Raw genomic sequence first — 21,796 nt, forward strand, 5'->3', positions numbered from 1 at the left:
AGCGGGATCCATCCCCCCTGTCATACACACACACACACACACACCCACGAGCTCTTAGACACTCACGGCTCCTGTTGCTCTTACATGGTAAATGAGCCTCTTTTTGAGTAAATGTGTATAACCTCCCCCACCAATACATATATCATCACACCCATACATCAAACTACCTGTGCATTCCAGCGTGTGTGTTCTCCGTCCAGTTGTGATATAAGCTGCTGGGCAGCAGTGATCGTGTCCTGAGCTTTTGACACATCAGCCTCCAACTTAGCTGCCTCTGCAGTGTGACACTGAAACCTGCAGAGAAAGTAAGGAGAAAGAAAAGCCAACTGAAAGCAGATGTAATGTAATATTTACCCAAGACGATAAGATGCATTGTAAATATAACAGGCGAGACTTCCTCTATGACATTTACAGCAAGTAGATTCATATAGAAAATGAGTGTAGTGAAAGTAGGACATCTTTCAGTTATAAGATGATTGTATTATATGATTGAACATGGATGAGGAGGAGGAAAACTGAAGACTAAAGAGGACAGAGCGCAGGGAGCTCAGTGACACTAATGTAAAGTGTGAAGTTCGACCCTTTGTTGTGCTCTGATGTCATAAACACTGAGGCTGGTAAATTTCTGCCCATGTTTGTTGCTGTAGTTGTTAATTTTTAGGTGGCTCATCATCGCATCAACAAATCAACAGTTCAAGATTAAAATAAACCACAACCCTAATCTCAATTTAAGACAACGGCACGCAAAAACCACAAGCAAAACAAACTACACAGTATAGAAGGATTAATTGGTGAAGGAAGGATGCATACTTCTCTTTCAACTCATTGACTTTGGCTCCAACAGTGCTGAGCTGGTCTTCTAGTTTATTCTTCCTACTCTCAGTCTTCCTCAGGTTTCTGGACACATACAACACACGCATTGATTTATTGACTTACTTTATGTATCATTTATTTCATGTGTAGCGTCGAGAAACTGAGTGTGAATTAGAGTTGAGTAGAATTAGATGAAGTCAGTGATCACAAGTTTGTTTACAAGAATACAATCTAGATCAAAATTACTTCACAAAACTTAGCAACTTTTGAATTTTTTTAATCAAGAACTTCAACTTTGTTGTTTTTTGTTTTGTTTAAACATACAGCGTTTTACAGGTTGAAAGCATTTTCGGTCTTTTATAGAGTTGTGTTTGTGTGTTTTCCTACTCCAAAAGTCCAGCCTGTTCTCTTTCCAGTGGCTCTATCCTCTCTAGGACGCGGGAGTATTGGACATTGGCTTTGACCCAGGCAGCCAGAGGAGCAGCTGCTGCACTTGCACGCTTTGCATTCTGAATGAAACAACAGTAGCATTACAAATCAGTGAAACAGCCACAATAACTTCTTTAGAAGACAAACACACTAACAAACCACCAACAACAACAACAACAACAACAACAAAAACAATCAAGCTGTAATAACAACCTCCAACAGTGCATCTAATTCTGATTCTGCTACTATTGTAGGCAGACCTTAGGGTCGAAAGAAGCCCTGTTCCTGTTGAGTAGCTCTTCCACACTCTGGCGAATCTCAGGAGTGATGTTCCTGGCTTCAAATGTAGCTATGTCCTCCCTCACACCACGTTTAGCTAGAAAGCTAGAGAAGAGAGGAGTTTTCATGTGTGAGTTCAACATTAAAGCCAAACACAGATGAAATCAGGAAGAGATAAAACCCATAAAGCAGATAGTTTAATGTTAATTCAAGCCTAAAATATGAGCCTTTTTTTCCTTAATTAAGCATGAACAGTTGCCCCCCCACCCCCAGCACCACCCCGCCCAAATATACGCACACAACCTACACTCGCTCATTAGCAGTGCAGAAAGGCTTTGTTTATCCTTCCCTTTTCTTCCTTGTTTCCCACCCATTCTCTAACACCTCATCACCTCCTAATGCCTCTTTTTGCTAACCCGAGAGGTGTCGAATATCCTCATCAATTTAATTACTCCCAACAGGGTAACTCTTCATCTTCCTATCCATCTCTTTACACGTTCTTCCTATCTCTTTTCTCTCACCTCTTCATGCTGACCCAGGAGGTGTCAAAGATGCCCATCAGCCTCAGTACCCCCTCCAGGATGTCTCTGATGACATCGGGAGGCATGCGGAGGGAGCGGATCTCAGACAGCGCTTCAGGCTTGATGTTTCCAACTGCACGCTTTGCTTCATCTACCAAAGGCTAGAGGGCAGCAGGGGAAAAGGCAGCGAGAGATGCACAAGTACGTGAAGGATAAGCACAATGGGGATTGCAAGCCTTGAAAAGGGGGGATGTTTTCTCGTAACTTACAGAAATGGGCATGCTCACAAAAACAGGCACCAGACCACTTACCTGTACTTCTTTCAGCTCGTCGTCGATTTTGGCTTTTCTCTCTTCAATCTTGGACACTTCTTGAGCCATTTTCCCTTTCAATTTTTCCATCTCTGCCTTCTGGTCACTGGCATTCTGGAAAATCCAAAAAATAAAGAAAATGTTCAGTACACTAGATTAAAAAACAGGCTTTTAGCATTTTACATCTATAGGATTTTTTTTAGGAATATTGTGACACTGATGATGAAAAAGCAGTGAGGACAAATGTTTGGCCGCATCATTTTCCAACAGGTCCTCTCTCTGACCTCTTCAAACGTGAAAATTTTATCACATCACATTTTCATCTAAAGCTAATCCCAACATTGACTTTTTTTTCCATCCCTATAATTCTTCCATAGTCAAGGCTCCAGGTCTTGCTATATGCCACATATATTCCCCTTTTCTGCTCCAAATCTTATTTTCCTTCTTCCTTAACGGCTCTCTTAATATTTCCATCTTTGCCAAGCCTCAGTCAGTTTTCCATCTATTTTGTTTACACTCTTCCCATCGTTGTTCCAGTGTTCCTCGCTTCTCTCCCTGCTGTCTCCATCCCCACAGGCGACATAGCTACTACAGACCAAAGGGATGAGTCTAGTTCTTAATTATCACTCTGCAAAACTGACTCCTCTGACAGTTATTTCTTTTTCTTTCTTATTTTTGTTTCTCTTCTCCTTTCTTCCTCCCTCCCTCTAACTCAACAAACCCAATCCCCACAGAGTGAAAGATAGAAAGATATCATAACTAATGAACAAGGTTCATCTCCTTTTCCCCCTCCACATATCTATTCATCCAACCATCCATCCTCGAGACAGACCCAGCAGGAGGAAATGGAAATGGGGGTATCAGGAGATGAGAATGAAAGGAAAGTCACAAAACAAACAAATACACATACGTACACAAACTAAATAAATAGTGTCTTCACAGCAGGGAGGATATTGCCATGGGAAAGGCAGAAAGTTTCTTGTATAATGCAATGCAGATGAAAAAGAAAGCCGGAGAGGAGAGGAGAGGAGAGGAGAGGAGAGGAGAGGAGAGGAGAGGAGAGGAGAGGAGAGGAGAGGAGAGGAGAGGAGAGGAGAGAAGTTGGATAGATAGACATAGAATAGATATAAGTTAGAAAAGACATGAAACTCTGCAGGACTACTGTCCTGAGCCACACACGTATACCCACATGCACCCATCCACACATACCAATACACAGTCACTAGTGGACAATGCACCAGCAGCACAGACATACACACCTGCATGGAGGTTGTGATTTCCTGCAGGGCAGAATCTGCCTCCTGTTGTTTAGTCCTCAGCAGTTCGCTCTGCTCTGCAGCCCGCCTCTTTAGTTCATCAACCAATGTTTTAGCTTCATTCAGCTTAGAAACGCCTGCCTGTAGACATAACATGTATTACTTTACAAGTAATGTCAAACTTGTTTCCTCTTAAAGATTCAATGGAATTTGTGTGTGCAATGTTTACCAACAACATTTACGGTTGCTTTGTAATTGTACTTTCTCATATCAGTGTGTAAAACTGCAGTAAAACTTTAAATAGAATACTACACAGGATGAATGCTTGGCCCAAGCTCATCTATCAGGGCTGGATACGGTTCCAAAAACCAAATAACTTCTCTAATCTATGTCTTTTATTTGCTGTGTGTCGTTTTCACCGCAAGGCTCTTTTAAAACTCTTATCGTCACTAAAAGTCAAATCAAGAGCTATTTTATGTGTAGATCTATCGATTTTCAATTCTAGGATAAACAATTCTCATCAGTTGTTCCGAAAATAAGTTGCTTCTTACGGAAGTAGTAAAAGTCATACTACTTATAATTCTGTATCACAGGGTAGATTTGCAATTTTACCTGCAGATGCTGCTGTCTTGTAGTAAGCTGCTTTTGCTTCCGACTGTATAATGCGGTGTAAACATGCAGAAAGGCCATGTACTTGCTCGGTGTTGCACCGTGTTCGCGACATGACTCATGGACCATCAAGAACAATCGGCACAGATCCCCCTGCCCAGACCCTCCTGAGAGTCACAGGTGAAAAAAAACATGCACAAAGAGAAAAAGTTGATATAAAGTCATTCTGATTGCACTAAAAATATAGAGCCATTAAATATGTCTAAGTGTTATAAGCTTATGATACTACTACTATTAATAAAATAAGATAATTCATCTTAATTTATCGCATGGTAGCGACTAAATGGAAATATGAGAAAAATAAAATAAACAAATAAATAAATAAATAATAATAACAATAATAATAATACTAATAATAACAATAAAAGCCTTTATGGTAGACTGGTCAGATGGAAGCCCCTCCTCAGTAAGAGGATAGCCCACCTGGAGTTTGCCTGAAAGACTCTCAGACCATAGAAACAAAACTCTATGGTCTGACGAAACAAAGATTGAACTCTTTGGCCTGAATGTCTCATGTCTGAAAGGAATCAGACACCGAAACCCGACTGAACATCTCTGGAGAGATCTGAAAATGGCTGTGCATCGACACACCCACCCTATCCACCTGATGGAGCTTAAGAGGTTCTGCAACAAAGAATGGGAAAAACTGCCCAAAAATAGATGCGCCAGCTTATAGCATCATACTCAAAAAGACTTGATTGCTGCCAAAGGTGCTTCAACAAAGTGTTGCGCGGTCTGTGAGTACTATTACACTGTAGATAAATAGATAATCAGTCCCATATTTATTTTCTATTTATTTGTTTAAACAACATTGACCAGTTCTATTTTTTACGTTTTTCAATGTGATTAATCATGCCAACAGCATGAAGAACTATAAAATGGCTCAAATGCACTTTGTCATCACTCCTATTTCAAAGACACTCACATTGTGAAGGTGATAGCTTTGCGTGTACACAATTCTGCATCGGCATATTTATCAGCTATCTGACAACATTTTAAGTCCAGAGATTATCAATCATTCGTGAACTCTGACTTGATGTTCATGTGCTTACCTGAGCTTTTCCTCTTGCTGCCCTTTTCTCTTTCGGTCTCCTCCCCTCCCTGCTCAGTTTTTGCCAACAACAGCTCGGGTATCTGACAAGCAACACGTTTAGGTTTACCAGATTTGCAAATGTGACTATAAAAGAACTGATGTGTGCACAAATATGACCGCAACACCTTGATTTTTAAAAATAACTTGTAAAGTAAGAAAAAAAAGTTTTCAATTTTAAAATTCCAACAATGAGAGAAAAACAATTCATTATTTAGGGCTGCTGTATTAGGTCAACAGACATTAGTAGAACAGAATTACACAGGTCTGTCTTTAAAGGTTGGAAGGAATGTGCATTGCTAATTTCATACGCAACACTTAGTGTGAGCTTTATTAACAACTGATGATTTAATGCCCATTTTGATCTTGCTGTTCTGATAGTAACCTTTTTCATGCTGCTTTCAGACCATCCTTCCATCCACTGGACAGAGCACTTGCGGTAAAAAGCTGGGTTGCTCTCACAGTTGATGGTGAAGTTAGAGTTGGAGGAGTCCATGATCAGAACAATGTGGAGGTTCTGCTGGATTCCTGAGTGGGATGTGAGACAGTGGTGAAGGGAATTCATCAGGAAATTTTGATGAAAGATGGACACGGTGTGGGACAATGACAGGCATTGGTATTATCACTAATAGCATCTTTATTAACTCGTATCTGGCAGAGTTGGAAAGAAAAGGTGAGGAGTAAGCTCTTTAGTGGTTTTACTTTGCCAATAATGGTTATTGATTTGATTCACAAGCAGCAACCTCTGTGACATTGCAGCATTTATACAGTACCAACAACAGTGCGCAGCAATGAAGCAGAAGAACACAGTCGGATATAATCAAGGAGAAAAACAGAAAAAACAATCTCTGTAACAAAATGTCACATATAATAGAGGTTTACAGTGAGAAGAGGCCCTAACGAAGGAACAATGAACAACAGAAAGACAGAGGGACCATACTGTCAATAAAACCACAGTACTGACTGTGAGAGAAATAGTTGTAGAGAGGTCCGGTGAATCCATCCTGGGAAGCACCATCTTTCAGTGACGAGAGGAGTGGCTCCAGTTCCTCAGGGGTATATAGACCTGGAACTTCACCTGAAAAATGTCCCCAGGATACATTAGAACTACAACTTAACTACAACTGAGAAAATTCTTGAGTGCATGATCCATATTCAAATGCACATCTCATATATAGTTTATAATTTTAGGAGACACACATTTCTTTCTTCTTCTTGTTCAATGATTACCTGATCTCAACCCAACAAAGCACACTTTTTCAGATGAAACTGAACATTAAAAACAATGCTCATATTTAAAATTTTGGTAGTTTGTCCAGTTACTTTTGAGACTCTGAAAATGATTCCTGAACAGTAAATGAAATACTTTTGGTAAACCCCTTGAATTAGAGCTGAAAGTCATTTGACAAGACTTTGTACGCAAGATGAACAATATCACCCAATAACCACTCAGATCTGTCTGCTCAGAATGAAGCTGGAGTGGGGGATGGTTGGATGGTTAGCCTAGCATGAAGTCTGTGAGCAGGAAGAAAATTCTGGTCTGACTAAACCCAAAGGTCAAAACAATTTCTTCTATCAGAACATAAACCCATCTAAAACCATAGTCCAGCTATATATTGCAAATACTGTTTAAGATTTGCAGTGTGACAATCGCAGTTTAAACTCTTAAATTAAGCTACAATTTCTTGAGTCCCAATAACTCACGTTTCTATAAATAAAAAAATAAGGCAAAAGCATAAATAAACACAACACATACCTGATGACAGCAGGCTGTTCACCATCTCTAAGAAAGCTGGGTGGACAAACTGATAGTCCTCTAATAGTAAAACCACCTGTTGGCCCTCCAGACCTGCCAGCTGCATCACCTAATCACACAGTATCCACACAAATATATTATATAGTGCCATCAGCTGAGATTACATAGTTTATGCTTAAACCTCTGCAAAGTGAGACATCTGTCAACATGTGATAATGGGTACTGATTTAATGCATAAAAATCAACTAAAACGACAGAAAATTATTTTATCAGTAACTATTCACGTTTAATGGTAATTATAGGTGTCACTCAATCTGAAAAAACACACAAATGCTCGACAGGGAGTTCTTCAGAATAGGAACCGTATAGCCTGCAGGATTAGTGTGTAACGTGTGATTATCTCTAAGAGCATTTTGGAAATGCAATTTATTAAAGTATAATGTGAACCAGATAAAGAGATAAAATCTAATAAAGGAAATCCACTTACCGTCTTGAGATCACTGTTGAAATGCTTCAGGGTGTAACCACGGGAGATTTTGGGAGTAAACAACGTGTATCCGTGCATGTGTGACACCAGGCACGTGGCTGTGTGCCGACCCACTCCGCTGAGCCCTGCCAAAAGCAGAGACCCACCAGGTCTGCTTAGGACCCGATCTACCCTGGACACAAAGTCGCACACTTCCCAGAACAGGAGAAGATCCAGCTCTCTGTTATCTCGACTGTACAGCACGACTCCCTAGAGGAAAACGAGGAACAGACACACAGGTGAAGGAGGTACACAGCGGCAAACACAATGAAGTGAAAATAAGAAAACAAAGACAAAGAAATGCAAACACAGAGTGAGACATGACGATGAAAACAGAAGCACAAAAACAGGAGTTTAATAATTTACTAAAGCAAAGTGGCAGTACCATTTTTTTACTTTAAATTAGGTAAAAAAGTTTAAGCTTTTTTAGCAAAATATGACACTAGTGCAGATTATCCTGTCTAAAATGCTATTGATATACTGATGATTTATTGTATTAGCGCATTTGCACATAAGGACCATATCAGTGTTTTAGCTAAGAAGAATAAAGAGAAAATCCCTATAGTTGCTGTATCACTGTGTAGACACATCTTTCTGTCCACAGTTAATCCAACAAGTCTAACGACAGTCTCTTACTGCGTACCTTCTGTATAACTTGTTTTAAATCAGTAGAGTCCAGGCGTCCCAGTTGTTTGCCATGAGGAGGCAGAGACTGGCCAGGAGTGATCACAGCCCCCTCAGACGCTCCCCATGTCACATAGAAACCATCTGCAAACAGACAAAATAACAGACTATTAGTGGACATGTTAAATTACATTGAGGTTGTCTAAGAAAAATTAAAAGTTCTGCATAGACAGTGTTGTACTAGCAATCAACTGTGTATGAAACACAGAAGTGCAGAGAGTGCATCACCATCAGGGCTAAATGGCCCATTTTGTCAGTTCAAAGAAAGTGATCCAGATTTGCAATCAGCTTTGATGGGTTTTTACTTTGCCCACGATTCACATCTTCACCAGATTTCCTAAAATGAGGGTGGTTAATTGTTGCACAATGTTGTTGACAAACAAACAGACATCAAATTGTTTTCTCAAATGTAGTTTGTGCCTTTATAAGCAACTTGTGCACAAGAAATTTGAGTTTGCAATCTGTGTTTTCCAGGTTGCCACAGTCTGGGAGAGGCATTCCTCACTGGGGATACAAGGTAATCTACAAGCTGATTAGATTAAAATGTAGATTAGATTTAAAAGCTTTCTACACATTATTGGCTGAACTTTTACTGAGTTGGTTCTTGACATGACACCCTAGCCTCATGAGCCGATGTGATGAAAAGATCAATTATCTTTTAAGTTTCTGTCTGTGCTTCATAGTTGCCAGAACTGGACACCTTTGTTAAGCACATTCAAGGGCCTTGGGTACAAATATGTTGTTATATTATATTTATTAAGCAGCCAAGACCTGTTTTTCTGCCTCTTTGTAACCGAGCCAGTTTTCTCTATAAGGGTTTTCAGTGCTATTTTTATGACAAAAGCTAGCAAAAGCTACATCCTTTCACAGATTTCCAGACTGCTGTAAAGCACATTATTAAACACAGTACATAGCATTATTGCTAACACAGTGAGCTGGTTCCTTTTCAGTCGATTCACTCGGTACAACACATAAGTATGGGATATCACGCCCTTGCGTGTCCTGGCTGAAGAAACCTTTATTCACGCCTTCAGGGCAGATGACATGTGATGACATGTGCATGGCCCCTCCTCAGGGATGCGGTTTCTCTTTGCACGACAGCAAACAGCACGATGCCTGCCCTGTCTGCCTGGAGGTCGTCCACACTAGGAGAGCATTGACGGAGCCCAAAGCCTGTGCGTTTTGTCGCCAGCTCCGGCGCTCGACCCTGGAAAGATGGGTGACATTTGTGGGAAAAGTGCTGGGACGCTTGGCTGTCGCACGGCATGACCCTCTCCTTTCTGGGTCTGAAGACGAGGATTATCCAGTCGATGTCCTAACACTGTCTCCCAAGCACAAACCCCCTGCACACAAAATGCCTCAGGTTGTAACTCCCTGTTCAGGTGTGTTAAATGTCCAGGTGACCACATCAAGTGTTCCTGCTGTTTTTCATTGTTGTGCCCCAGAAAAGGTGCATCCAACAAAATGTGTGAATGTACATGTTTCCATGTTACAGTCAATAAAGAGTGTTGTTTATTCTCAAATAATCACAAATGCTCAGCCTGCAGGCAGAATGAGCCAGGTCAGGCAGGTAGTGCAGTCCCCTGCAGACACACCGGGGGGCAACAACGCCCTGTCGTTGGTGCTGCAGGTCAGCCGCGCTTGTGCCCCCTCTCCGTGGGTGCTGCGAACCTTTGCCATGGGTTACCGGTTTCGGGTCAAACTGTCTCGTTTCCGGAGACTCGTAGACACGACTGTCGGCACCGAGGCAGCCGTGATACTCAGAGACAAAATAAAGGCGCTATTGCAGAAAAGAGCAATACGAGTGGTCCCCACTTCGGAGACAGCCAAAATCTGGTACAGCCGTTATTTTGTTGTTCCGAAAGAAAAGGGGAGGGCTTCGTCCCATCCTCAACCTGCGAGTCTTGAACACATATCTACGAACGTACAGGTTCAAGATGCTAACACTCAGACAACGCTTGAATGCAGTCGGCCCGGGAGATTGGTTTGCAACAATCGATCTAACAGATGCTTATTTTAATGTGGCTATACACCCGAAACACAGGCAGTTTCTGAGGTTTGCATTCGAGGGCGTAGCCTACGAATACCTGGCGCTGCTGTTTGGGCTGTTGCTCGCTCCTCGCACTTTTGCAAAATGTGCTGAGGCAGCGCTACCGCCCCTCAGAGAGAGAGGCATCCCACATCTTAGCCTACCTAGACGACTGGGCTCTTGTAGCTTTCTCCAGAGAGCAGGCGGAGACACAGCTGTCGCTGGTTCTGTCACACATTCAGACACTGGGGTTCTCTGTGAACTTTCAAAAGAGCTCGCTAATCCCTAGTTAGCTGATTTCTTTCCTCGGTTTGGAAATATGCTCGCTTTCCAGCAAGTTTGTCTGAGAAATGTTTACTGTCTCGCTCAGTTTCAGCTGGGACGCAGACTGCGTTTCCAGACGATATTACATTTGTTGGGCATGATGTCATCTATGATCGCCATAGTGCCACTTGGACAGTTAAAGATGAGAGCATTTCAACGCTGGACTCTCTCTCACCGCCTGTTTGCATCACGTCACCTCCGGAGGAGGCTGACGGTAACCGCATCTTGCATGCTAGCTCTCCGTCCTTGGAGGGAGCCCGGGCTGCTGCATCAGGGCTCTTGGATTGGGAGGGTGTTGTTTCGCAAAGTGGTGTCCTCAGATGCTTCCCTAAGAGGGTGTGGAGAGCTGTGCGAGGGTGCATCAGTGAGAGGGATCTGGTCCGCAGCCCAGCACGGGCTGCACATCAACCACTTAGAGCTGTGTCTCTAAGAGCCACCTGAACCTGGGGCCGGACCTTCTCTCCATTGGTGGGGGGGGGGGGGGGGGGGGGGGGTCCTCCATTCTCTCTGGTGATAGAATGGAGGTTACACCCTTTAATAGTGGCTCAGATTAGGGATCTATTTGGCAAGGCGCAAATAGATCTTTTTACCTCCAGGGTAAATACTCACTGCCCCCTGTTCTTCTCCATAATCAACCACGATGCACCCTTGGGCATGGACGCACTAGCGCACCAATGGCCAGATGTGCTCCTGTATGCATTTCCCCCAGTGGAAATGATATCTCCAGTTCTAGACAGAGTGTGTCGGCAGTCTCTCTCTCTGATTCTAGTGGCCCCTTGGTGGCCCACAAGGTCGTGGTATGCAGAGATAATCAGCCTGCTAGTAGCAGGTCCTTGGCAGCTTCCTCTCTGCAGGGACCTCCTCTCTCAGCAGTAGGAGAAGTGGTTCATCCACGGCCAGATCTGTGGCACCTTCATGCTTACCTGCTGAGAGGTTAAACTGGATTGCTAAGGGTTTGCCACCTAGTGTGATAGCGACAATTCAGAGCGCTAGGGCCTCATCTACTAGAGGCTTGTACGCTTACAAATGGCGAGCCTTCGAGCAATGGTGCCTGGTCCACCACACTCTCCCATTTCAGTGCTCTATTGTGGATGTTTTGACATTCCTGCAGGAGCTGCTGGATAAGGGTCTTTCATTTTCGACAATTAAGGTTTATTTAGCAGCTATATCTGCTTGTCATATTGGTTTTGACGGGGTGACACCAGGTGCACATCCCTTTGCCATACGTTTTCTGAAACGGGTTCGCTGGCTGAGACCCGTGCTTAAGTCCAGTGTCCCTGCTTGGGACTTGTCTTTGGTGCTGGAGGCCCTATATAGCCCCCCGTTTGAACCCATTGAGTCTGTGGATCATATAAGACTGCATTGTCTGCGAAGGTTCTCAGTCATCCAGGTCATCGTAGTCAAAGGAGCTTGCAAAGAAAAGCGTCTGGACTTCTTTAAGTTACTTGAAGACGTTTCACCTCTCATCCGAGAAGCTTCTTCAGTTCTAAGGTCAAATGGTGGAGGGTCCCAGATATAAACCTAGTGGGAGTATCCCCCCACAGAGGGACAAAAGGACCCCCTGATGATCCTCTAATCGCCTGAGTCAAGGTGTGAAACTGGGTGTGGGTCCCAATCAGCCAGAGTTTCGGGTGAGTTCATTGTGGAACCTGGCCCCACCTTATCATGCGAATTCCTGAGGTCAGATGGCCCAGGATGTGAGTGGGCATTAAGGCGTCTGGGAAGGGAACTCAAAACTGGATTATAGATGGCAGAGAGTTGGTGTCGTAAACCACCGCCTCTGTTCAAAGATGGTCGCTCACAGTGGACATAGATGGCTTCTTTCACTCCTCTTTCAAACCATCTGTCCTCTCTGCCCAAAATGTGAACATTGCCATCCTCGAAAGAGTGTTCTTTATCCTTAAGATGCAGATGGACTGCTGAGTCTTGTCCTGTGGAGGTGGCTCTTCTATGTTGTGCCATGCGCTTGTGAAAGACTGCATTACTTCTCAAAGGGAGTGGGTGACCTTCATGCGCTGTCTGTGCATCCCTCCTGCACACAGTTCTCTCCTGATGACCACAAGGTCGTATTGTGTCCAAATGCTGCCTATTTTCCCAAGATCATGCTTGCATCTTATAGCTCAATGGAGTTTGAGTTGCTGAGCTTTTGCTCCCCTCCTTTTGCATCTGAGAAGCAGAGGAGGATGCTTTGGATCTCTTTGTCCAGTGCGTGTGCTACGCACCTACATTGAGGGCACTCAGAATGTGCATTTATGTGACCAGCTGTTTGTCTGCTTCACTAATCCAACTAGAGGTAGAGCTCTGTCTAAACAGAGGCTGTCCCACTGGAGTATAGAAGCTATCTCACTGGCGTACAGCACCAAAGGTCTTGCTTTGCCCCAGGGGGTGAGAGCTCATTCCACCAGGAGAATAGCGACCTCATGGGCTCTTTTTAAAGGGGTGCATGTAGCTGATATTTGTGCGGCAGCTAGTTGGGCATCACCGCACACGTTTGTCCAGTTTTATCGGTTGGACGTTATAGCCCCTTCAGTGGCTCCTACTGTCCTTTCTGCTGGGTCTACCGCACACTAAGGTGGTGGTGGTCCGATTCCGCTTCGGTGGCTGCTCTGCAGGGTGTATATATATGTCCCATACTTATGTGTTGTACCGAGTGAATCGACTGAAAGAGAACAAATGTCTATAACTTCTGTTCCCTGAAGGAGAGGAATGAGGTACAACACAAGGTGGTCCCACTGAGAAGTTTGGCTCAGTGAAGAGCGGCTATCAAACTGAGGGATGACTGTGATGACAGCGGCTATATGCGCAGGCGGGGCCTTGCACATGTCATCACACGTCATCTGCTTTAAAGGCGTGGATAAAGGTTTCTTCAGTCAGGACACGCAAGGGCGTGATATCCCATACTTATGTGTTGTACCTCATTCCTCTCCTTCAGGGAACAGAAGGGTCAGGGTTTATCTTTTACTCTAATCTTTGTAACATCACAGCGTCCAAAGTAAAGCTTGTGTACAACATGGACAACACTAGATGTCATTCTGGTATTGTCCAGAAGAAATCTCAGAACTTTATCAATCAGTGAATAAGACATACTACTAGGCACAGAGTTGGCTCTGTTGACACACTGAAAGCAAGCAAAGCAAATGGGAAAAAAATCAATAATTAAAATCATCACTAGTTTATTATTTAAAACAGACCATTAACAGATATTGCCACGTGTAAATCTATATGCAGAGCTGTCAAAAAGCGCTCTAATCATATACTGCTTTCATTCAGACATGCCCAGCCAGTAATATTGACATTAACTGCTTAAAAGCCTCGTTCAGTAATAGTCTTTCATGGTCAGACCTAATATTTGGCTTATGAATTAGAAGCAAGAGCACAGCCATCCCATACCAGTCATGTTATCTAGAGCATCAGAGCCCCAGTCCCCTCGGATGATGGAGGAGAGGATGTTATCAAAGGTGTGAAGGTCTTTGGAGGAAACTAGTCGGTCACTGAAGAGCCTCCTGGCCTCGTATGCTACCACCTCCAACACGCTGTCTGTCACATTAGATTGAGCTAAAGGGAACCAGTGAGATACACACACACACACACACACACATATGAATTAAGACTTAACAGAATATAGTTTAAAAAAAGACCTTTACACATTTACACAAAATTAAGATTTATTCATTTTGTTAGACCCCCCCCCCCCCCCCCCTTCCCCGATAATTTAAATATTTAGGTGATCTCATACCAGGTGTTAGCTAAATTTATACGTTAAATATACAATCCAAATTTTAGTCTGCCTAAACCTGGCATTTAGTTTCATAATAATCACACTATTACTCAGCATTTAATATGAGTCAAAGGGCTGTTTCTGACAATGCTCAGTATGACAAAACCACCTCTCTGGATCACAGATCACAGATATGTAATAGATTTCCCCACGAAACAGCAGAGTGTTACTTGCTGAAAACTGGAGGGACAAGCCAGATTTGTGGTACTATAGAACACTGGTTTCGACAAACACAGACACAGTTCTGTCTCTGGGGTTTTCCTAGCAAATTAAATTCTAAAAACCATTACAGGAAAAAATAAATAAATGTAAATTTTTCCTGCATTTTTTTTTAATTCCCATGACTTTTGATTTCCAAAATCCACTTTATAATGATTCCGCCACCAGCAGTAAAGCAAATAAATCCTCGCTTATTTTGGAGTTTTAAGGCAAACACTGATATTGATATTTGTTAATATGAATAATTAACAATATTGGTTATTTAATAAAAAGGCAATGACCACAAAAACAAACAAAAAGCAATTCTAATTTATAATTTGTACATTTCTGAGTATAAACAGAATGGGCTCCACAAGCTGCATCCATCTAAATCTTGTCAGTGCTCTCTTGTGGATACTCTACATAACGGCAACAGATGTTCTTAAATGGCCTCAAAGATATGTTATTTTTTTTGGCATTTTTACACTGATGTTTTAGTAAAATTGTAAAAGTGGTATGTCAGCATCTATGACAGTATCCAGTCTCAGTATCAACCCATCACCTCTAAAACACATCAAATAAAACTAGGAAGCACAGATAACACTGCCTAAAGGACTTTATTCAAGCTCAAATTCACCGTAGGCACAGAAGAAATATAAAGAATAAGGATTTTTTTTTTACATACCGAAAAGAAGGTAAGCAGCAAACCGGGCAAAGAATTCAGAAAGAAAAAAAGAAAGTAAAAACTGATGAGGACAGGAAAAGGGAAGTTTCTCTGCTGACGTGTTTAATTAAAATAAATGATTGGACTCACTATCACAGCAGGAACACATTGCAGAAGGAGAGAAAGAGTGACAGAAGGAGAGATGAAAGGACAGCAAAGGGGGAGGATGATGAAAGAGTGAGAGACAGACGAGTGGCAGAAAGGGACTGGGGAAAGAGAAGAGAGGAATCAGAGAGAGGCCGACAGAAAGAAGGAAAAAGGTGAGAGACAGAAACGGTGGCTCTGAGCTGAAAGAACACAGACGAGTAACTAACTCTGTGGGGCTGTATTTTTTTGTATTATTCTGGCATTAAAAGGGAATTATTAATGTTACTCGGCAATATGAATAAACTAAGAAATTAGTAGTGAATCAGTGGGTCATTAAATGCAACCTTCTGCTTTTGTATGTGTAGTGACTAGTGCCTCAAAATAGTCCCCTAAGTTTTTAACTTAGAGAAGGCTGGGCCGTGTTATTTGAAAAATCTTAACCTCATAAATCTTACTCTGTTTGCTAAAACACATACATATTTATATCGATCTATTTTTGGTTTGATTTTAGTTACCTGCAGTGAGGTCATACCGCAGCAGGCTGAGAACCCATTCTGTGAGAATACAAGGTGTAAACACATAATGGCTGTGGTCATCCACTGTGAACTTGGCTTTTACCTAACAGGAAAGAAGAAAATACAGAAAGGGGTTATTATATTATATTATTATATACACTCAGCAGACAGTTTATTAATCAACTTAATTAACTGATTGTTACCACAAAAAACCACATGGCAGCAAATTGATGCATTTAGGCATATACTGAACTTCAAACCGAGCATCAGAGCAGGGCGGAAAAATGACTTAATTGATTTTGAACATAGAACAGATCCATCGTTTTTTTCTATTAATGGTAGTGGTGTAACGATGTGGGGGATATTTTCTTTGTTGACCTTGTACACATGCTTTATTACCACAATGTATGTGTCTTCTGATGGCTGCTTCCAGCAGGATAAAGCACCATGCCACACAGCTCAAATCATCTCAAACTGGTTTCTTGAACATCACAATCACTTGATAAAACTGTGTTCCTAATAAAGTTCTTTGTTCTGCCCACATTGCGGTTTTATTGTGAAGCACTTTGATGTACACTAGTCTTTTAATTGTGCTATATAAACAAACTTTGACTTTGACTTAATAAAGTGGCTGTGAGTAAATATCTATAGGATACAGATAAAACCCCTTTTTATTACACATTTCTATCTACCGCAAACTAGATTTGCAAAAAGATGACACGATTAAAAATAAGCACCTGAATTTCCACATTTATCACTACGCTGCATTTATAATCCTAATAATCCAATGGCATGAAGAGCAATATCAAAATAGCAACAGAACAAACATTCCCCCCTAAGTGCATACACAAATGCATAATTACTTGAAAATGTCACAATTACTGAGAATATCTGACATTTGTGGCTGCAATAAAACAGTAAGAAGCTCCTATGAAGGCGAATAACAACACAACAGATTTCTTTAACTGATATTTTCTAATGTCATGAAAGCAAAATCTCAGCATTCATCTGGACACATTTCTGAGTGTCCAGTTATCTTATGCACAAGTCTCTACAATGTAATGTCTGTACCTGTATTTAAAACCAGCACGAATTGTGTGAAAACCTAATGTGCTTTTGAAAAGACTGGAGAGAACTTGGCTAATACCCATTAGTTAAAAATGGATATCTGTGAAAATACAAGGACTTGGACAGTGTGATTTTGCATCACATAGAGACTGTTTTAATCTGGAATTACTCAGATTTCTTTGTGCCTTTTTTATGCTCTTTGTATCTCAGGAAAAGTGTGTTTTTACAAACCTAGTTATAAAGTTGAATGAACACCCTGTGAAATGCAGTACCTGTTCATAGAGCTGCACAAGAGAACCAGCCAGCTGGTGAGTTTTCCCTGTGCTAGCCCAGGCTGCCTGGCTGCTCAGGCTGTGCTGGAGAACTGGCTGCAGGTAAGCTGAGTAGATAGTCTGCAGCTGCTCCCTGTCTGGATAACTAAAGTCAGGTAAAGTAAACAGTAGGATAACAAGAATGAATCACTGTCAAGTTTGAAGGAGCCCAAGCAGAGATGGGAACAATGACAAAGTGCTATTTTACTGGTATTCACTTATATGTTGCTTGTTTTGTACTTACTCTATTGTGCAGATGCGTACTATAGAAGAGAAGCGGGTTGTGAGTGAATGGGTCCCGACAGCACCCCCTGTGGACATGGAGGCCACCACTTGTATGTTCTCAAGACTGACCCACTCCAGATTTTCATCATAGAACCCCTTATAGGTCAACACCTGAAAGAAAGGTTAATATATATTGTTATGCTTGGTGGTGGACATGAAACAGTCTTAAAGTCTAAGTTTCTGAGAGTGGGCACTTGTATCAAAACTGTTTCCAACACATCCAGCCATTGACTGACTTTTTAATTTATCTGTCTTTTTTACCTGCTGGAGGAAGGCAGTGAGGTTGCTGGTCCCCCACTTGTCTGGTTTGGGTAGGTTGATGTCTTTTAAATAAAGGACCAAGTTCTCGCAGTCCTTGGGTCTGAAAACTCGACCAGTGTTAGAGCTGAGCAACAGGCACGTCTGGCTCAGTTTCTGTAGGACGTGGCGTGATGATGTCTGGGCGCTGCAGTGAACCACAGCAACTTGGGTGGAACGCAGCCGAGAGAAGGCGTAGCGCAGGAGCATGCTGAACAGGATGAACAGAATAAGGTCAGGAAACACACAAGAACTCAAAGTACGTGAGGTGAGACATGAGCGCAGAGGATGGCAACAGTTCATCCATATGCTTAAATGTTTTAAACAGTTCAGCTTCACCCATTTTTAAGCTGATCTAAGGACAACAAGAAAGGATGAGAGGATGAAATCTGTGTTATTGCCACATTAAACAAAAAGAAACTTTTGGGACGTCAAGAAGATTGTTTACCTTTGACTCTAAGGCAAATTAAAGAAAGTAAATATGACGTGTTCATGGGCATGCACAGTCATTATCAGAAAATCTGTACTTTTATCAGAAGACTAAGTTGACAAATCTTGTGCCTTACTGGCACCATAATGTTTCAGACAAAGTGAGGCAGGGCATGAGGATGAGAAAAGACTGAAAGATACAAAAGTGGAGTGTAAAAGGCAAACTAAGGGACCCTTGCTCTTTTATACCCAGGGGAAGGACACAATTACTTGTGGGGAAGTTCAGAACTTGATGTGTACACGTACACAATCCCAAGCACAAACAGCGCGCACACATACCCAAAGATTTGATCTTTATTCTGAGCTTTCAGTGCCTTTACAAGAAAGGTCAAGTCTTGAATAAAAGCAGCTTCTATTTCACTGTTGATTATGTGATTGTGTCATTCTGAGTATTCATATTTGAGTGCCTCTGTCTCACAAACCACACTGCACACTCTGACCTCACCAGTGATTTTTGTACTAAAGGCTAACATGAGGATAGAATAAAAAAAATACCCTTTGTGAATTGCTTCCACAGAATGCCATTTGATCTTAAGTCAGGATAATGGAAGGTAATGTAACAGTTGTTCAGCAATCATGGCTTTGTGAAGGGCTAATGGTTTTTAATGTGTTTTTGTATATGGATCCAGAAGTAATTACCCCTTTCCACAACCCTCTGGCCCTACGACCATGAAGGGCTGCCTGTGCTGTGTGGTGAGCCAAGGAGAGAAACCCTGCAGACCTCTCTGCATGCCTGGAGTCTCAATCACAGGTAGCATGTGTGTATGAGAGAACTGCTCCAGCGTGAGACCCTCAGGACGCTGGAACATGTAACTTGTTAGATGACCACTGTCAGTGTTATAGCAAGTATCCAATGGTTTTCTGGGGTCTGGTGAGCTTTCCCTGGCCCAGCTCAGCAACTACAGGAGTGAAAAGACATAAAGACAAACATTAGCTAGTTATCCATCCTTATAATTTGCAGCAGTTACAATTAAGACAAGAATACAATTTAAATCCAAACATAAAACTGTTCTTGAACTCAACCTTTATTGATACCAAACGAGAACAAAATGAGGTCCTCACCTCTTTGGCAAACTCCTGTCGTGTTTTGAGGTTGAGGTTTCCTCCCATACCTCTCAGTAGACCAACGATGAACTGGCCCCTCTCCTTCACAGCATTGAGGTGAGACAGGCAATTGAACACTGTGCCCACTAAACTAGTTTCCACCACAAAGTCATTCTGATGAGGAGAGAGAAAGAACAGCATACAGATGTAAGGATCAAAGATCTTTTAAGATTTTCAAATAAACCGGATGAGCAAAAGAAAAATCCAGTCTGTAAGGATTATGTAAATTAAAAGGAAATAATAAATGGATCTGTTCATTGAGCTGAAAGGTCACAAGTCATTTCAGTTACTTGATTGCACTTTCATAATGTTACCAATTAAATATATCATAATAAATACTGCTAAGTATAAATGAAGTTAACTGATCAAGGTTCTAAGTTGCTCAGTGCATACGCACTGATGACACCACTGTGTCAGGTTCCAAACAAAAGATGTGTTTAACATTTAGAACAATGAAAAGATGTGACTGCTTTTCATGCACTGTGTAGCAGTGGGACGCTGACCTGCTTGAGGACCCAGTCCAGAGATCTTTGGAAGTAATCGCCCAGCCAGTTTTCAAGATTATTGTGACACTCTTCTGGCTGACCCTTTAACCACGACTTCACCAAGGCACCCACATCAATGTCCTCATCACTTTAGATATGAGGAAGTAAAATGCCAGTGAGACAAGTACTGAAAAGGTGGGATTTGGTAGAAATAAATGCTTAAAACTCTTTCTGCATAGGCTGACTGACCTGAGAAAGATCATGCCCATGCGGGATATGGTAGCTGGTGAGGCACAGCTGAGGTCATGAGTCTCAAACAGGAAGTTAACATTAGGTCCAAACTGGATGCGTTCGCCACTGGGCATGGTTAACAGTCGATTATCATCAAGGACAGAATTCAGACTCTCAATCCACTCAGGATCAATGTCGCCATCACACACGATCCAAGAGTTCACCTCTAGAAAACACAAATACACATGCCTATGTTTACAACGCGTGCATACAGGATATTAATCACGACACTGGGTGTGTCTGAAAGAATCATCTGATTTCAAAAGTTTTACATACAAAACTTGTTCACAAGTGCTTAACATTGCAGAATTAAAGCACTTTGAAATTGGATGATTCTGGTGATGGCCAAACGCTTTTCCAGTTTCAGTGGGCAATAATGTCAAACATCTGGTTAATCACAAACCAGCAGTGTCCCTCTCTTATTACCCTGAGATTCTTTGACCACGTTCCTGGCACTGTGGGTGAGGACGCCATCAGACCACTCTCTGGTGTCCATGTCTATATGTCCCAACAACTGTTGTCTGGGCATGGCCTTAGGATTCATTGTGTACTGCTTCACCTACCAAACAAAAAAAAGTGAATTGGCAAGGAACTCAAGGCAGAATTTCTTTAATTTTGAAAATGTCGCTTTTTAGATTCTTTTATATGCTAAATAACACTGGAACTCAGACAGTGATAATGCAATTTTAGAGGACTTGTATTACATCACTTTTTCCAGTTACAGCATTAAATTCAAGACGGGAGGTTCTCCCTCTACTCACCACTTTTCCTGTCTTGCCGAGAGCCGCCCTGAGCATCCTCCACAGTGTGGACTTGCCTGCTCCGCTTGGCCCGACAACAACTACGCCCATACGTTGTCTTAGCTGTTCATTTAGCTCCAATGCCTTCTTTAGCTATAAATGACAACAATTATTCCATTTAACTATCTCTGATTTTCTTATACCATCTTTAAAACAAACAATGTCAGTTCACATAGTGTTTATTAGAATTCTTCATATACACACCTGGCTGGGTATAAGTTCAAGCTGTGCCTCCTTATAAACTTGTTCCAGTGCATGTGTTAGTATCTGGTCCTCCACGTCAGTGAAATCAACCCCAGAGAAGACATCTCTCACCAGAGCATCAAACCGAGAGCTATCGGCGAAGGTCAGCTTGGACATTGTGTTCAGTCTTAAGGCCTGCACTACCAGACTACTCTCTTCAACTGCAAGTAGTAGGACAGAGAGAGAAAATGAGTTAGAGAAAGAAAAGAAATTAATATAAATTTAATTTCAATCCAAAACAGGGATAAGCATAAAAAATACTTGAATAAGAGTATGGTTAACACTATAAAACAGCTATAAACTATGAAAAAGGCAAAAAAAGGAAATTATATAAAAACACGGTGAGGAAAGTTTAGTATTGGTTTGCTCTTGCAAATGTCCCCAGTGAAAAATGTGCTAATTACCAAAACTTGTCACGATTTAAGACACTGTCA

At 41.9% G+C, this 21,796-nt stretch overlaps 1 protein-coding gene across 5 annotated transcripts in view; it reads right to left on the minus strand.

The window, feature by feature from the left end:
- dync2h1 (dynein cytoplasmic 2 heavy chain 1) overlaps positions 1-21,796 on the minus strand; it is a 119,678-nt gene that overhangs the window by 66,989 nt on the left and 30,893 nt on the right. For 4 of the 5 annotated variants that reach the window (XM_085183854.1, XM_085183856.1, XM_085183852.1 and 1 more), the window contains exons 41-66: positions 21,324-21,523; positions 21,081-21,212; positions 20,746-20,878; positions 20,278-20,485; positions 20,047-20,176; positions 19,502-19,657; positions 19,079-19,338; positions 17,915-18,161; positions 17,613-17,764; positions 17,330-17,474; positions 15,990-16,092; positions 14,078-14,242; positions 8,294-8,418; positions 7,612-7,860; positions 7,125-7,233; positions 6,333-6,446; positions 5,754-5,896; positions 5,331-5,412; positions 4,222-4,385; positions 3,613-3,750; positions 2,354-2,467; positions 2,043-2,203; positions 1,503-1,626; positions 1,201-1,322; positions 811-897; positions 168-294 (exon numbers count right to left, since the gene is read on the minus strand). In XM_085183854.1, the coding sequence (XP_085039980.1) occupies positions 168-294; positions 811-897; positions 1,201-1,322; positions 1,503-1,626; positions 2,043-2,203; positions 2,354-2,467; positions 3,613-3,750; positions 4,222-4,385; positions 5,331-5,412; positions 5,754-5,896; positions 6,333-6,446; positions 7,125-7,233; positions 7,612-7,860; positions 8,294-8,418; positions 14,078-14,242; positions 15,990-16,092; positions 17,330-17,474; positions 17,613-17,764; positions 17,915-18,161; positions 19,079-19,338; positions 19,502-19,657; positions 20,047-20,176; positions 20,278-20,485; positions 20,746-20,878; positions 21,081-21,212; positions 21,324-21,523 (3,890 nt within the window). The remainder of the gene's footprint in view (positions 1-167; positions 295-810; positions 898-1,200; positions 1,323-1,502; positions 1,627-2,042; positions 2,204-2,353; positions 2,468-3,612; positions 3,751-4,221; positions 4,386-5,330; positions 5,413-5,753; positions 5,897-6,332; positions 6,447-7,124; positions 7,234-7,611; positions 7,861-8,293; positions 8,419-14,077; positions 14,243-15,989; positions 16,093-17,329; positions 17,475-17,612; positions 17,765-17,914; positions 18,162-19,078; positions 19,339-19,501; positions 19,658-20,046; positions 20,177-20,277; positions 20,486-20,745; positions 20,879-21,080; positions 21,213-21,323; positions 21,524-21,796) is intronic. The other variant, XM_085183855.1, reaches the window with a different exon arrangement.

This window comes from Neolamprologus multifasciatus, chromosome 14, assembly GCF_963576455.1.
Source record: "Neolamprologus multifasciatus chromosome 14, fNeoMul1.2, whole genome shotgun sequence".
In the NCBI taxonomy this organism is placed as follows: domain Eukaryota; kingdom Metazoa; phylum Chordata; class Actinopteri; order Cichliformes; family Cichlidae; genus Neolamprologus; species Neolamprologus multifasciatus.